This window comes from Drosophila virilis, chromosome 2, assembly GCF_030788295.1.
Source record: "Drosophila virilis strain 15010-1051.87 chromosome 2, Dvir_AGI_RSII-ME, whole genome shotgun sequence".
Lineage (NCBI taxonomy): Eukaryota > Metazoa > Arthropoda > Insecta > Diptera > Drosophilidae > Drosophila > Drosophila virilis.
This window is the reverse complement of record NC_091544.1, coordinates 10,128,334-10,141,705: the sequence shown is the minus strand read 5'-3', so window position 1 is coordinate 10,141,705 and position 13,372 is coordinate 10,128,334. Positions and strand designations below refer to the sequence as shown.

At 40.3% G+C, this 13,372-nt stretch overlaps 5 protein-coding genes across 7 annotated transcripts; 1 reads left to right on the top strand and 4 right to left on the bottom strand.

The window, feature by feature from the left end:
- Positions 1-1,774: 1,774 nt before the first annotated feature.
- LOC6630804 (facilitated trehalose transporter Tret1-2 homolog) lies at positions 1,775-8,679 on the bottom strand. 2 transcript variants are annotated; one of them, XM_002054236.4, is made up of 6 exons: positions 8,489-8,679; positions 3,805-3,919; positions 3,550-3,732; positions 3,277-3,462; positions 2,890-3,134; positions 1,775-2,832 (listed from the first exon to the last, which is right to left on the bottom strand). In XM_002054236.4, the coding sequence occupies exons 1-6, from the start codon at positions 8,513-8,515 to the stop codon at positions 2,062-2,064; spliced, it is 1,527 nt and encodes a 508-aa protein (XP_002054272.1). In that variant the 5' UTR covers positions 8,516-8,679; the 3' UTR covers positions 1,775-2,061. The 2 variants fall into 2 exon arrangements, with proteins under 2 accessions (XP_002054272.1, XP_015026964.1); XM_015171478.3 differs by lacking the exon at positions 8,489-8,679 and adding an exon at positions 4,427-4,756.
- Positions 8,680-9,002: 323 nt separating this feature from the next.
- On the bottom strand, positions 9,003-9,765 carry glob3 (globin 3). The gene is made up of 3 exons (XM_002054237.4): positions 9,535-9,765; positions 9,273-9,477; positions 9,003-9,212 (listed from the first exon to the last, which is right to left on the bottom strand). Exons 1-3 carry the CDS (start codon positions 9,762-9,764, stop codon positions 9,021-9,023), a joined length of 627 nt encoding a protein of 208 aa, XP_002054273.1. The 5' UTR covers position 9,765; the 3' UTR covers positions 9,003-9,020.
- A 252-nt stretch (positions 9,766-10,017) lies between these two features.
- On the bottom strand, positions 10,018-11,160 carry Takl2 (Tak1-like 2). 2 transcript variants are annotated; one of them, XM_015171476.3, is made up of 5 exons: positions 11,026-11,160; positions 10,671-10,964; positions 10,444-10,614; positions 10,240-10,375; positions 10,018-10,178 (listed from the first exon to the last, which is right to left on the bottom strand). In XM_015171476.3, exons 1-5 carry the CDS (start codon positions 11,062-11,064, stop codon positions 10,018-10,020), a joined length of 801 nt encoding a protein of 266 aa, XP_015026962.1. In that variant the 5' UTR covers positions 11,065-11,160. The 2 variants fall into 2 exon arrangements, with proteins under 2 accessions (XP_015026962.1, XP_070063838.1); XM_070207737.1 differs by having other exon boundaries at positions 10,717-10,964; positions 11,026-11,158.
- A 253-nt stretch (positions 11,161-11,413) lies between these two features.
- LOC6630807 (mitochondrial GTPase 1) lies at positions 11,414-12,557 on the top strand. The gene is made up of 2 exons (XM_002054239.4): positions 11,414-11,652; positions 11,715-12,557. Exons 1-2 carry the CDS (start codon positions 11,454-11,456, stop codon positions 12,488-12,490), a joined length of 975 nt encoding a protein of 324 aa, XP_002054275.1. The 5' UTR covers positions 11,414-11,453; the 3' UTR covers positions 12,491-12,557.
- HP1c (Heterochromatin Protein 1c) lies at positions 12,509-13,332 on the bottom strand. The gene has a single exon (XM_002054240.4). The coding sequence runs from the start codon at positions 13,259-13,261 to the stop codon at positions 12,554-12,556; it is 708 nt and encodes a 235-aa protein (XP_002054276.1). The 5' UTR covers positions 13,262-13,332; the 3' UTR covers positions 12,509-12,553.
- Positions 13,333-13,372: the final 40 nt, after the last annotated feature.

Here is a 13,372-nt window from a genome sequence, read left to right as displayed (position 1 = left end):
GACTCGTACTCAAATCTTAAGTATTGTGAACGTGCGTGCCTTTAAAACGCGTCAACTAATTAAAATGTCGCCGATGTAGTGCCTACTCGGTATGTTTATTTTGATTCGTTTCTTTAATTGGAAATATATTTGCGTCATCAGACACACAGGCAATAACTACCGGAATCAGAATCGTTGTTGGAATCGGTTACAGCACAAAATGAATGATATAAGACAGATCGATTTATAAATAAAAGCGAACGTGCTTATATTAAGAAGGAGGCTCGATTCGGTGATGCAAAAGGAAGCCAATCGAATTTGAGGTCCGGTTCCGTTCACTGACGCGTGGCACCTTTTCGTCTTTCAAAACTGGTTTCCACATTTCACTGGAGTCCACTGTGAGTGGATTATCAAAGTTTAGTGACTTATTTTATTTTATTGCAACACATTGACTCGCTTAGAAATGATTCATTCGATTAAAAATCAGCAGTTGATTTTACTTTGTACATTTCTTTGCAATTTTCATTTCATTCCCTGACAGAGTACTCTTATTGGATGATGCTAAGCTTAAGAAATACTAAGCTCTAAAGTACATTATAGCATATCTAAGAATAATAACAGGAGATTAAAAGATAGAAAATGGCAATTAGAAGGAGAAGCACAGCAGAAAATCTTTGAACCTTACTTGAATTCATGAGAATCGCATAGTACGGCGATATTTAAAAGGACATTATTATTGCAACGAAATAGTAAGTAAGCTTGGTTTTCCTTTAGTACAAGTGAATATAATAGAAATATATATAAATTCTTGCTGCGCGTATAAGATCATATCTCCCGGGTTTCTCGAATTCGATCAATCAGGTTGTAAACAACATTTAACAGGGTAGATGTTTATAATTTGGATTAAAGTTTGTCAAATGCTAAATAATAAGATTACATACAATCGTTTTTCACCAATTTCCCGAAGCACCGCCCTAATGGTGCACCTACAGCACTTACTGTCATAGTTTGCCGAGGCCTGTTTTGCATGTAAACAATATCTGACAGGAGCATGCCTAGCCCATTAGATATATTTGCTAATTCGGATAGCGAACTGTCAAGTGTTTAACAAATCAAACAATTTATTTGCCAGACACTTCGGCAACAGTTACAATAAGCAGGCATATAAATATGATATCCAATGAGACGTTATCTGCTGGCAATTTGTAGCTGGCTTAAATGGCATTATAGAGACACTTACTACCAACAACAACAACAACAACAACAACCTGTTGCATATGTGAGCAGGCAGCCGCTTTGGCTATGAGTGTTTGAAGGGGGGCTCCCAACTGGCGCTTCCTGACATCGTGTTGGTGGCAACAGGAAAAGAATGTAGTTAAATATTTGCATACGACAAAAAAGAGTGCTGGCAATTGAAAAGTGGAACAACAACAATGCCTGTAATTGACGCTACCTGGCATCGAATCAATTTGCGTCGGTGCGTCGGACTATCTATCTATCTATCTATCTATCTATCTATCAATTGGCGACCTTGCCAATGCCCGAAGGCCAAGTGCAGGGCCAACGGGAAGCGAACCGATTGCTAACGGCGCCAAATGTGGGCGTGGCCAGCAGGGCATCTCGTCGTATGACTGTGCACCGAATTAATTATGACAGCCGCTGCTGATTAGCCGCAAATTTAAGGGGCGTTGCCGTCGCCAGGCGCCCAATGCAGCCCATCAACAGGCCGGGTGATGGGTTATCGGAGGGTTCAATGCAACATATATGTATGTATATTTGAGTGGGTTGCTAATAATATATTTATATATACACATTTATTTAAACATATACACATGTCTTTACAGCCGCACACACTTAACACATACATATCAAATACATTAAGAAGACGACGAAAATAGCAAGACGAATCTCGTTCTCTATCGAGCTGGAGAAATTGTCCACAACATTTGGCTGAGTACTTAAAAAATAAATAAGTCTAAACTAATAAAACCATATGATAAATATTGTACATTGTGCGTGGCACACGGCGTATGCGTCATTTTGCCCATGGCCTGTTCTGCTTAATTAGCTCGAATCATCTTTTTAATGGCCGCTTAGCCACGTTTGTATTTGGCTGGAGGTCTTGCCCTTTGTTTCGACCACCGCAAGTGCCACATACACTGTGGCAACGGCCATGCAGCCGGCAAAGAACCAGAAGGTCATGTCCGAGCCCCAGTCGGTGATCATGATGCCAAAGCATTTGGTAACCACAAACACGCACAGCCAATTGGCCATGACGGTGAGCGACACGGCAGTCGCTCGGACATCGGGCAGAAAGAGCTCGCCCATCATCAGCCAGGGTATCGGACCATAGCCCACAGAGAAGGTAATGATGAATAGCACCATGCACAGCAGCGGCAGCCAACCGATATGTGTCACATCCTTGCCGCTCTCCTTCATATCGAAGTAAGCGCCCAATATGGCCAGGCAAATGGTCATCACGGTGCTGCTGAAGAGCAGCAATATCTTGCGGCCAGCGCGTTCAATGAGCAGGGATGAGGTCAGCGTCATGATCACCTGCACCACGCCCACAATGATGGAGCAAATTGAGGCATCCAAACTGCTGCCGGCTGACTTGAATATGGATTCCGTGTAAAAGATGACCGCATTGATGCCCGAAAACTGCTGGAAAAACATCAGCAAAATGGAGATGATGAGTCCATTGCGAGCACCGCGATTCGTAAACAGATCCAAGAACGTGGCATCCGCGCTCGCCTGATCCAAATCGTTTTGTATGACCTGAATGGCGCTGCGCGAATCGCAATAACGGCCCCAGAGCCACTTGAGAGACAATGCCGCATCCGCACGACGACCCTGCGGACAGAAACAGCAATTAGATCCAATAAAGAAATTATGATGAACAATGCTCACCTTCTTTAGCAGATAGACGGGCGTCTCCGGCAGCATGAGCATGCCCACAAACAACGCGATTGGCACAAACAGGCACATTATGCTGAGAGTACTCCATGAGACCATGGCGCCCACTATATAAATAAAGAGTATGCCCACTGTGAGCAACAGCTGGAAGAGTGTGCCCAGGGTGCCGCGAATGCTCGTCTCAGCTATCTCCGAGATGTACATGGGTGCCACCACACAAAAGCTGCCCGTCGATATGCCTAAAACGGCATCAAATATTCACTTAGAATTGTCAGCAAGGCAACAAACCGGAATTAAGACCGCAAAAATCAAACGTGCATTACTAAAGGATTCGTAGACTGGGTTCACAAGCCGAAGGTTTGCACAAGTTGTTGGGCTTACCAATTAGAAAGCGACCAAAGTACAGCCAACCGGCTGATTTGGCAAAGCTGATCGACAGCCAGGCCAAAATGAATGGGACATCCATGGCCAGCGCCGTGTAACGCCTGCCAATTGTATCGGCAATATAGCCCGTGGGCAGAGCGCCCAAGAAGGCGCCAATGGCCAAAAGCGAGCTAACCCAGGTCTCTGCAAGTAAACAAATTATGAATCGATTTCAATGTGCATCTAAATGTATCCATATCAAGAAAAACTTCTTTTAAATGAGTAACCTACGTTGGGCCACAGTTAGTTGTAGTTCATCATCGTGGGGCGCAGTCTGCGTAATTGGACTGCTCGCATTTCCAGTGGAGTTTGTCGCAATCTCCGTAATATTGACGGGCGTACGCACACTGATCTGCGGCAGCACAGGACTCGTCCAGGCCAAGGCTGTGCCAGCAGCGACTGCGCCCAGGCAAACTGCAAGTGTATATTCAAGCAAACAAGTGTTTGGGTTATCAACATTTGTGCAATACTCAAACGTAAACTTACCCACAAGTGCAGCAATATATTGACGTGTCTTGGAGGTCTTCACAACGCCGTCCTGCAGCGGATCGTAGAGCATGGGATTGCGTGACGCGGCATCGGTATCCTCTTGGCTGACGGTCTATGCAGAGCAAGAGATTTCAAAATATTTCAAATATCGCATCGACTATTGACTTCTACGTTGAATCTATTTTTGTTTGCAACGACACGTGCTGTCGGTTGCTGCCACACAAACTGGGCCAAAGACAAACATTTTTTGCTAACAAAGTTCTGCTCAAAATGAGCTAAGCATTTGCCGGCGAGCTTATATTAAAGCCTATATATATATATATATATATATATATATATATATATATATATGGTATTATATGATTCAAGAACTTTAAAATGCCACATAAAGAGCAATTGGAGGTCATGATACGCAAGAAATCGCAAAAGCCGATCAAAATAAGCAAAAATAATGTAAATAATAATGCATAAATGAACTGATAGATATACGACTTTTGTGTATAAATATTTGAGAATCGATGTGTGTGTATCTGTGTGTGCTTATTTTTAAAAAGAAGGTGTGTGCATTTCAATGTTGCCCTGTCTCCTGCATTGGAATAAGCCAATATTGGGCCATTACCTGCCACCAGCGCGCCATGGCGCGCACTACTTTATCCGAGTCCATTGTCAACTCTCTGGGAATTGGCCAATTGAGAGTATTCCCGAACGCGTTATATAAACACAAAAGCTATCAGCAGACGCACAGTTTATAGACACTTTATTTATAGGTATTTTCGATCTTTATATTCTGTCGCGACTTTTATTTTTCCTATTATGATATTTGGTCATTAAACATTTGCATATATAGATAGATGTTAATGTGCCTATATTGTATTTATATACAAAAGAAAATTGTATTTTCCGCTAATTTTAGTTGATGGCTCCGCGCTTTTTTTTGGTCCGTGCGGCCAACACAGTTGGAGACGACTGTTTTGGCGACTCTTCGAAAAACGTATTTTCTTCTCAGATCTTTAAATTTGCGGCGCTTCTTCTATTTTGGCCGATACTCTCTAGATATTCTGGCAGCATTTTCCGATTACATTAGCAAATTCGTAACGTTTTAAATGATCTAGAACGCAGATATTATCGAATGAAAGTACAAGTCGAGTTTTTAGAAAAATGTATATGTCGACTGTTCAGACTCTTAGTCTATAGTCTGTTATATTAACTTTGATATAAACTGAAATACATGTAGTTTGTGTTGACTTTTTGTAGGGTATTTAAACTTCGGTAAAATGCTATTTATTTTACGTGTTGTTTTGGCTTTTCATTGGGATTACGCGCATTTAAATGCACAACATTTCGTATTTTACGTCAGACACAATAGAAAAGTGCATCGTGGACTCGAACGAGTGTCCAAAGGTGCAAGAAAATTATCTTAAAGATGTTCATATATAAAGAACTAAATAATTGATTTTAGGTAGGATTAGATTTGTGTCTGAGATACTAGGAAATAGATTGTATATAGTCGCGCTCATAATTGTAGCACATTCTGAACGATTTCATAACAAACATACACAAATGTTACGCATACGCCCCCGCGTCCAACTAAACAAACACTTCCTGTAATGTCTATAAAAAATTGCGTTGCTGTTGCACTTGCCAAAAATGCCATTCGACGACATTCAAATGCGTCAGGTAAAAGCATTTTAAAACTTGCAGAATAACTAAAACTAAACGGATATACACTTGCATCTGTACTTTGTATATACACACGTAATCACAAATACGTATGTGAATATCATTAGAAAAACAGACAAAATAGTTGTCTGTGAGAGGCGAGAGATTTATTTCCCTTTGTAGGTATTATTATTTAATAACAAATTCCATTACCGATGCACGATATTGATAATTTATTTTCCAGTAAGCTCTGTCAACTACATTTTCCTGAGCATTCCCAAAAGCAAAAGATCAACATAGTAAGAAATAATTATCATTATAGCACATTCCAATTGGGAAATTCCCAATTCCCATAGGCGCGATTTAGATATGGCTATAAAGCTTCATCTTGTTGCCCTGTTCAGTATTATTTCGAACTATTTTACGGTATAATATGTTCATTAAAGATATCGTAAAATACTTCAAATACCCTCTGAAAAGCAAACAAATTTACGTCGTAAGTACAAATGTATTTACACATTTTATATATATCTATATCTGGGTGTGATATTGAAATCCTTTTGGGAATGCAAACGAGCACATCAATGTTATCAAAACGGAATGTTTAATTGTAAAGCGTACTAGACAAACGTAATTGCATTTAATGGCGTCAATTGATATTCAAATGTCAAATAAACCTGTCGCCATACCCTGCAACAACAATAACAACAACAGGTCAGCTAGAACGAGAGAGAACGAGCGAGGGGAGAGCCTATAAAATGCATTTGCCGTGCAGAGCGACCGAGAGACGGAGAAACGAAGAGAGCGAGAGACACACCCACCAGTCAAAGGAGGCGCATCACATGCTAATTAGTTTTTCGTTTTCTTTGCTCTGTTTACTTTTTGCCAATTCCCCCTTGCCGATGCCCCAATGTCAAGTGCAATCATCGACATCAACATCGGCGTCGGCATCGGCATCGGCGCCAGTATTGTTGACGCCGTTGCGCCTCGTGTCTTTCGCAGAACACGAAGACAACGGTTCTCGGCAATCGCTCGTTGTAGTCGTCGGTCGCTGAATCGTGTGCTGCGCACAGGCTAGCTCTGAAATTTATTTGCTCTCAGCAGCTCTAGAGAATGTGTGATTAAAAATCCCATAAAGAATTATTTTTTATTTGCATTAAGGGACAAAGAATCAATTATAAATTCTATTGCTGTTTAACTTAAGGGTGTGTACAAGAGTACAGTGGCGCACAACAAGGTGCGTGCAGTCTCAATTGATAACATTACCTGTCGATACTAGTTGGAGATAGTATTTTGCGAGAATATAAGCCGAAAAAAGGCTTCTCTGATCGCATAAACTATATACATACATATGTACATATATTCTTGCTCAGCACCAACCACTGCCCGTTCGTTCGTATGTATGAAAACTTGTATGTATGTGTGCGTGCATGCATGGCTGGATGTGTTATGCATGTATGGGTGCATGCATTGCGTATGTTTGAATGTGTGTGCTCTTATGCCAAACATAGGCAAGGTTACATTTCTTTTCGTTTCGAGCGTGTGTGTGTGAAGTTTCTAAATGAGTATAAGATCTTGTTGCTTGAATCTTTGAATCAATTCATTCATTTCAAGCTAATACGACTTATAGACATTTCCCAAGTAATAATAATATTCATTTCTTATGGTGCGCATTCTAAGGCTGCAAAATGCATTGTTTATGGCGGATGCGCTGGCCAACAGACATGTAAATATTATTGTTGCTTCGCAGATTGCTCGACAGCTCGCACAAACAAGATAAAAATGTTCAAACATGTCCGGTCTGGAAACATAAACAATAAGCGATAGGGTCCAGAACGGCAACAACACTAAGCTATAGAGTATATAGTGCTTGTGTATGTATATGCATGTGTATATATGAGTATATGTATGTGTGTATTCAATGTGAAATATGTGCCTTTTTTTTGCGCGATAAAACAAAACAATATTCAATTTTTGACAATGCACGACATAAGTTTAATATAGTCTATAATATCGTGTCTCTACTTATCACTGTTATCAGCAGAGAGTATGTCTCTGCTAATCTAAATGCCAGCATGTATATATATATATATATGAGCGTACATATGAAAATCTAAATCATAAATCGTCACATTTAAAGGTCTTTAATTGGTCATTATCAAAAACAGGCAGTTCTCACGTGAACTTACGTATTGTCGTGGCTTCTTAAGTGCTGCCCAAATATACTTTTTTTTTTTTTTGGAAATTTAATTTATATGGAAGGGAGTACGCAACTATGAGTTACCCAGTAGAATGTGTGGCTGTCGAAAAATATTATGCATAAGCACGTATTGGAGAGTCAAGTGATTATTTATTGCCCGCTTGTCCACACCGAGAGCTATGGGTACTTGTAGTTAAATACTCTTATGACTGTTAACTGAAAGCAAAAACGAAAAGTTCTAATCCAGTCATTTGCTTAATTGCTCCATTAATTGGCCCACAAACCAAGGTAAGCTATTCAAGTAGTCCATTGCTTGTATGTGGGGTTTATGTTCATGGTCTCTGATAGGATGACGTTTAATAATTTATGAAATCTAATGGCTTGGCAATAGACGTAATAAAGTAAACATTCAAAATTCGACAAAAGTCATGGTAGGATTTGAGGTTTGCACTAGAATTCCGATGTTGGGATCGAGATAAGATATCTAACCTAAAGTAGGAACTAATGGGTAATAAATTAGCTTAAAGATTGTGGATTTTTTATATCAAATATTCACTTAACCAAATACAATGCTGGGCATTAGTATAAAACCAATGATGAGCATATCAAAACTTTTATCAGACCTAAGCATAGCATACTTTTCAGTAACCATCTGATCATTAGCTTAGCCCAATAAAAGCACTTGATTTTTGGAAAAGTAATTAATAACATTTTGATAATTTATTTGGCAACAAATTTGAACATATTTGAAAATGCAATTATAGATTTTAAATGAATTTAGGTTCAGCTTTTGGGTTATTTTCCAAGTTGATACGTTCTTACCTTTTTAATATCCTCAGTGGCAACCATAGTTAATGTAGTCTATATAAAAAGTACCCGAGAATTTATTTTGATGGTGTTAAAATGTTAAATGTTAATTTATTTAACTAATTTTTTTTTTTGTTCCAGTTTAAATTGAATGGCAACGTTTTTAGTATCGAAACGTGTGGATGGGCGCACTGAGAGCCCGAGCAAAACTGAATTTCTCTAAGGAAACGCGCTTAACAGCACAGCTAAAAGCCAACGCTGCCAAGACCCAGCGCAGCGCGTCGACTGCGACGCGGCGTCGTCAATTGATATGTACATATGTGCGTACGCATAGCGCGACAGCAGCAGCGACGCCAGCGTCGACTGCGCACTGACGCTTCGATTTGCATTGACATACGCGACCCGTCGTCAGTCAGTTAGCTGGATGAAGGCGGGGCATATGCGGATGGAGCCTTGGGTAAACTAAAGATTGATCGAGAGCATGGATATATTGCATTTAAATCTAAATCAATTGAGGTACTACATGTCGTATGAGTGATTTAATTATTTATTGCTGCTCACTGTGAGCAGAGAGGCTATCTTTGCTCAGACTTCGCTTGTATGCTATAAAGCTAACGTTCTGCTGATCGAAATATACCTGAAACTTCTCCAGGAGTCGCTGAAAGCCGCTCTTCAATGCTGCCGAGCTAACATCCTGAAGCTTATCCAGCACATAGTCAATTAGAGCGTTCATCAACATCTGCAGATGGAAAAAATATGATGAAAAATATGATACGTAATATACATAGATTAAATGTACCCTCATATGCTCCTGCGATACACGGCAGCGAGTGTGTACTATGTGATTGTCGCTCAACATTGCTTGGAATAATACCGGATCGTTCTGATCAATTACGGCGCTTATATAGCGCATAAAGGCCAAGGAATGTCCATGCAGGCGATGCATGTCAAGCTTGCCATTATAGCGAAAGTTCTCAAATGTTTTGTAGTATTTCATAATAAAGCTACAAATTGATGCTTATTTAACATTATGTTTCGACAAGCTAATTGTCTCATCTCACGTAAAGTATATATCCTTGCCATAGCGCCGCTCGAATGGCTTGATTAGCTTCCAAGCCTGCCGCAAAGCCAATCTTTCGTTAAGCGTAAAACCACTCTCATCATACACAGGTCCGACTTTCAGTACTGGCAATGGCTTTGGAAAGATGGAGGCCACATCGATACTACTACTACTTTCATGTACAGAGGATAATTTTGAAGTAACTGAAAGTTTGGCGTGTATTTTGCTCATCTCGCAATTTTGAGTATTTTATAGATTTCAAATAAAAAATTATAACTATGGGTGCTATTGAAAATATGACGATCGTACAAAATATGTCTGCAAAACAAATGCAAAAGATGACGTTCAGTATTAGATAACTGATTAAATTTAGTACGCCTATGTGATTTTGTGTAGAAATTTGGAAAAAAGATTTTATGGATTGTGTTCTATCCACATTAGGTGGCTGTAGTTTCATCGTATTTCAATTAATCAATTGATTAATTTACAGGCTCAGATCAAACACTTGCTGATGAACGTTGAGCACAACAATAATATCTTTCATGGAAGCACGTTTATCCGGATCGGGACTCCAGCAGCCGATCATCAATTCTTGAATCTTGTCGGGACAGTGAAATTGCAATTCATCCAATGACGGTCGTTCTCCTAATATGATTATTATGCATTGATTATATAATGAACTATTAAAAATCAACATATTACATACCCGTTTCCACTGTTTGACATATTGTCGAACTATCGGTATACCTTTCAAATGGCTTTTTCCGTGACAGCATTTCCCACAGGGTAATGGCAAAGCTATAAATATCACATTTTTCGGTGTATTTTTCGTTATTGTAAACCTGTCGGAAACAGAACTCGTTGTGTGAAGCTGAATATTAATTGAAAATAAAAAAAAAAATAGTGCAACCTCTGGTGCCATATAGGCGATATCGCCAACATTGCTAGTCATAATGGTATCCAGCTGTCTTACGAAAGAGAAATCATAAATCTTTACATATCGATGTTTATCACAAAGTAATATACTGCGCGGGCTTATGTCCCGATGGACCACTGCCTGGTCATGCAGATAGCCAATACCCTATCCAATAGCAAAGATAATAAGGTATACTTAGGTTAGTGTACAGATACGCTTACTTTGGCGATCTGGAGCGCCCAGTTTATAACATGTTGCAATTCATACTTCGTCTGTTCGGTATGTAAAAAGCTGTTTAACAATCCGCCATCCACGTATTCCATTACCAAATAGAGAGTAGGACCCTCGATCGATGTGCCATGTAGAAATATGATATTCTCATGGTTTGCACGAAAGAGCTGTTTGGTTCCTCTTCTGATAGAATTATATGAGCTAATGTGTGCCTTTTTTACAGCAACATCTTTCGTAAGCCATTTGGCTTTATATACTTGTATAAAGCTTCCGTTACTGATTACCTAGAAATGGTCTTAAAGTATTTCGTCTGCATTTTAAACGCATCGATTTTTTAAAACATACGTCACCAAGAATTATGTCGTCAAAATTTATGGCATTCATTTAATATTATGTATTTTAGATTTTAGGTATAGAATGAATCAGAATTCTATAAAAAAAAAGATAAGAGATAAGCTTTCCAAACTCGAAGCATTTTTATATGTTGACGTTGCAACAAATGACAGCCCTTTCTACAACACTTATGGTTAATTATAATTATTTAGATCAAAATGTATTTTATAAAAATGAGTTTAAAATTATAGTTATTATATTTGACTGGTTTTTTACTTGTGCGAGTACATATTTAAAATTTGATATATAACTTCCAGTCGAGTTGCAGTTAAACATATCGAGCATCGAGACTAATCGATTAATCGATAACTGTAATTATCTGTGATGGGCAACAGTTACGTCATACGTAAACAGCTGATATTGCCGCCGAGAACATAAACATGTCGCTGGCGAATCCTTTTCGTGCCGTATTTCGTCTACCAAGTCGAAATCAACGCGTCAATTGGTTTCCTGGCCACATGACCAAGGGTATGCGGCAAATACAACAGAAACTACGCAGCGTCGATTGCATTGTTGAAATACACGACGCCCGCATTCCCCTAGCAGGTCGGAATTCTCAATTCTTTGAAACAATTACAGGTATGCATATGAGATATGCTTTGCTTACGCATTTTTAACGACAAAACATGTTGCTCCCACAGGCAACGGCGTCAAACCACACATATTAGTCCTGAATAAGGTAGACCTCATAGGGACCAAGCAACAACGTGGTATACTCAAGCAGCTGCGAACAGTGCAGCCCGAACTGAGAAACATTCTCTTCACTAACTGCAAAGATCAGCGGAATACCGGCGTATTGGACATACTGCCATTGGCAACGAAGTTGGTGGCCGAAAGTAGTCGATTTAATAGAGCACAAAGTGCCGAGCACAACATTATGATTATTGGTGTTCCCAATGTGGGTAAGAGCAGCATTATTAACGTACTGCGAAATGTGCATCTGAAGAAGCGCAGCGCGGCACGCGTCGGCGCCGAGGCCGGCATTACTCGAGCCGTCGGCGAACGCATTAAAATCCAAGAACAACCATTGGTCTATATGATTGATACACCCGGCATACTGCAGCCGTCTGTTACCGACGATGAAATGGGCATGAAATTGGCACTAGTTGGCTGTGTGCCAGATCACATCGTGGGCGAAGATCTGATAGCCGACTATCTGCTGTACTGGCTGAATAAACACAGGCGCTACGAGTACGTCGACAAACTGGGTCTAACCTCCGGTCCCAGTGATAATATAAGCGCCGTTCTTGCTGAATATGCACAACAGCAGGCGATGTTCCATCGCGTTAAGCAATACAATGGACAGGTGGAAGTGATGACAAATTTATTGGCCGCCGCGCGAAAATTTATCAGCTTCTTTCGCACTGGACAGCTGGGGCCTATTAATCTAGACGAAGAAAGTTCTTACCATATTTAAACGGAGTTCCTTCTAATATAGTTTCAAAATTGTTTTAATTTCTAATCAAGTAAATCTCTAAAATCAATTATCGACCATGGGCACATCAATGGCAATGTTACCCACGCCCGGTACGGGTATAGAGTAGGAAACACCAACATTGTCCATATCAGTATCAGCCGCTTCTTCCTGCGGCACGGCCAACTCTATGGGCACTTGTTTGTTTGGTTCCACGGCCGGCATCTGTTCGGGCTCAACGTTGCATACGGTTGGCTCTACTGCATCCGTGGGTGCACTGCTGACAGCGTAGCCAGTTTGTGCCGCTACTGCGCGCAATTCCTCTGGAACGCCTTGCATGCGCTTACTGATGTTGCCAGTGTAGGGTGCTATCTTCTGATAATATTCGATAAGCATCTGCGGATCCTTCTCCGACACCTGGCTGCTTGGCACTAAATCGAACTCGTCACAATATTGCCATCTGACAAGGTATTTAATTTCCCCGGTAACGTCGGTTGCGCCCATGATCTCAGCCAGTTCCAAACCACGCTCATAGCCGCGCGGCTTCTGTATTTCCTCACATTTAGGTTTCTTTTCCCCGCGCTTCTTAGATTTTGCTCGGGACTCCTCAAACTTTTGTATGAGAGCTGGGCAGTCACAGTTTTCCTCCGGTTCCCAGGTATTATCCCCGGATGGATAGCCACGCCACTTAATGAAATACTCTACTTTGCCATCCGCAGTGATACGCTTGTCCACAATGCGCTCAACAACAAAATTCGGTTCGTTTTTTACCATTTCTCTTGTAGATTGTTTGTTTTCGGATATTATTTATAAGCTTGTAAGTGTTGGCTAATGTTGCAAGAAAAATATCGATTAGTCGCATTTTTCATACTGCTGTCTGTCTTC

What these genes read in the sequence shown, in the direction of transcription:
- Takl2 (XM_015171476.3), bottom strand. Translation starts at nt 11,064, where the DNA reads ATGAATGCCATAAATTTTGACGACATAATTCTTGGTGAC. An exon ending in TCGCCTATATGGCACCAGAG is followed by an intron (nt 10,376 to 10,443) that starts GTTGCACTATTT and finishes TGTTTCCGACAG; the next exon opens with GTTTACAATAACGAAAAATA. An exon ending in ATGTCAAACAGTGGAAACGG is followed by an intron (nt 10,179 to 10,239) that starts GTATGTAATATG and finishes TAATCATATTAG; the next exon opens with GAGAACGACCGTCATTGGAT.
- HP1c (XM_002054240.4), bottom strand. Translation starts at nt 13,261, where the DNA reads ATGGTAAAAAACGAACCGAATTTTGTTGTTGAGCGCATTGTGGACAAG.
- LOC6630804 (XM_015171478.3), bottom strand. Translation starts at nt 4,471, where the DNA reads ATGGACTCGGATAAAGTAGTGCGCGCCATGGCGCGCTGGTGGCAG. An exon ending in CCATGGCGCGCTGGTGGCAG is followed by an intron (nt 3,920 to 4,426) that starts GTAATGGCCCAA and finishes TGCTCTGCATAG; the next exon opens with ACCGTCAGCCAAGAGGATAC. An exon ending in ACAACTAACTGTGGCCCAAC is followed by an intron (nt 3,463 to 3,549) that starts GTAGGTTACTCA and finishes GTTTACTTGCAG; the next exon opens with AGACCTGGGTTAGCTCGCTT.
- glob3 (XM_002054237.4), bottom strand. Translation starts at nt 9,764, where the DNA reads ATGAGCAAAATACACGCCAAACTTTCAGTTACTTCAAAATTATCCTCT. An exon ending in GGCAAGGATATATACTTTAC is followed by an intron (nt 9,478 to 9,534) that starts GTGAGATGAGAC and finishes ATCAATTTGTAG; the next exon opens with CTTTATTATGAAATACTACA. An exon ending in TATCGCAGGAGCATATGAGG is followed by an intron (nt 9,213 to 9,272) that starts GTACATTTAATC and finishes TTCCATCTGCAG; the next exon opens with ATGTTGATGAACGCTCTAAT.
- LOC6630807 (XM_002054239.4), top strand. Translation starts at nt 11,454, where the DNA reads ATGTCGCTGGCGAATCCTTTTCGTGCCGTATTTCGTCTACCAAGTCGA. An exon ending in ATTCTTTGAAACAATTACAG is followed by an intron (nt 11,653 to 11,714) that starts GTATGCATATGA and finishes TTGCTCCCACAG; the next exon opens with GCAACGGCGTCAAACCACAC.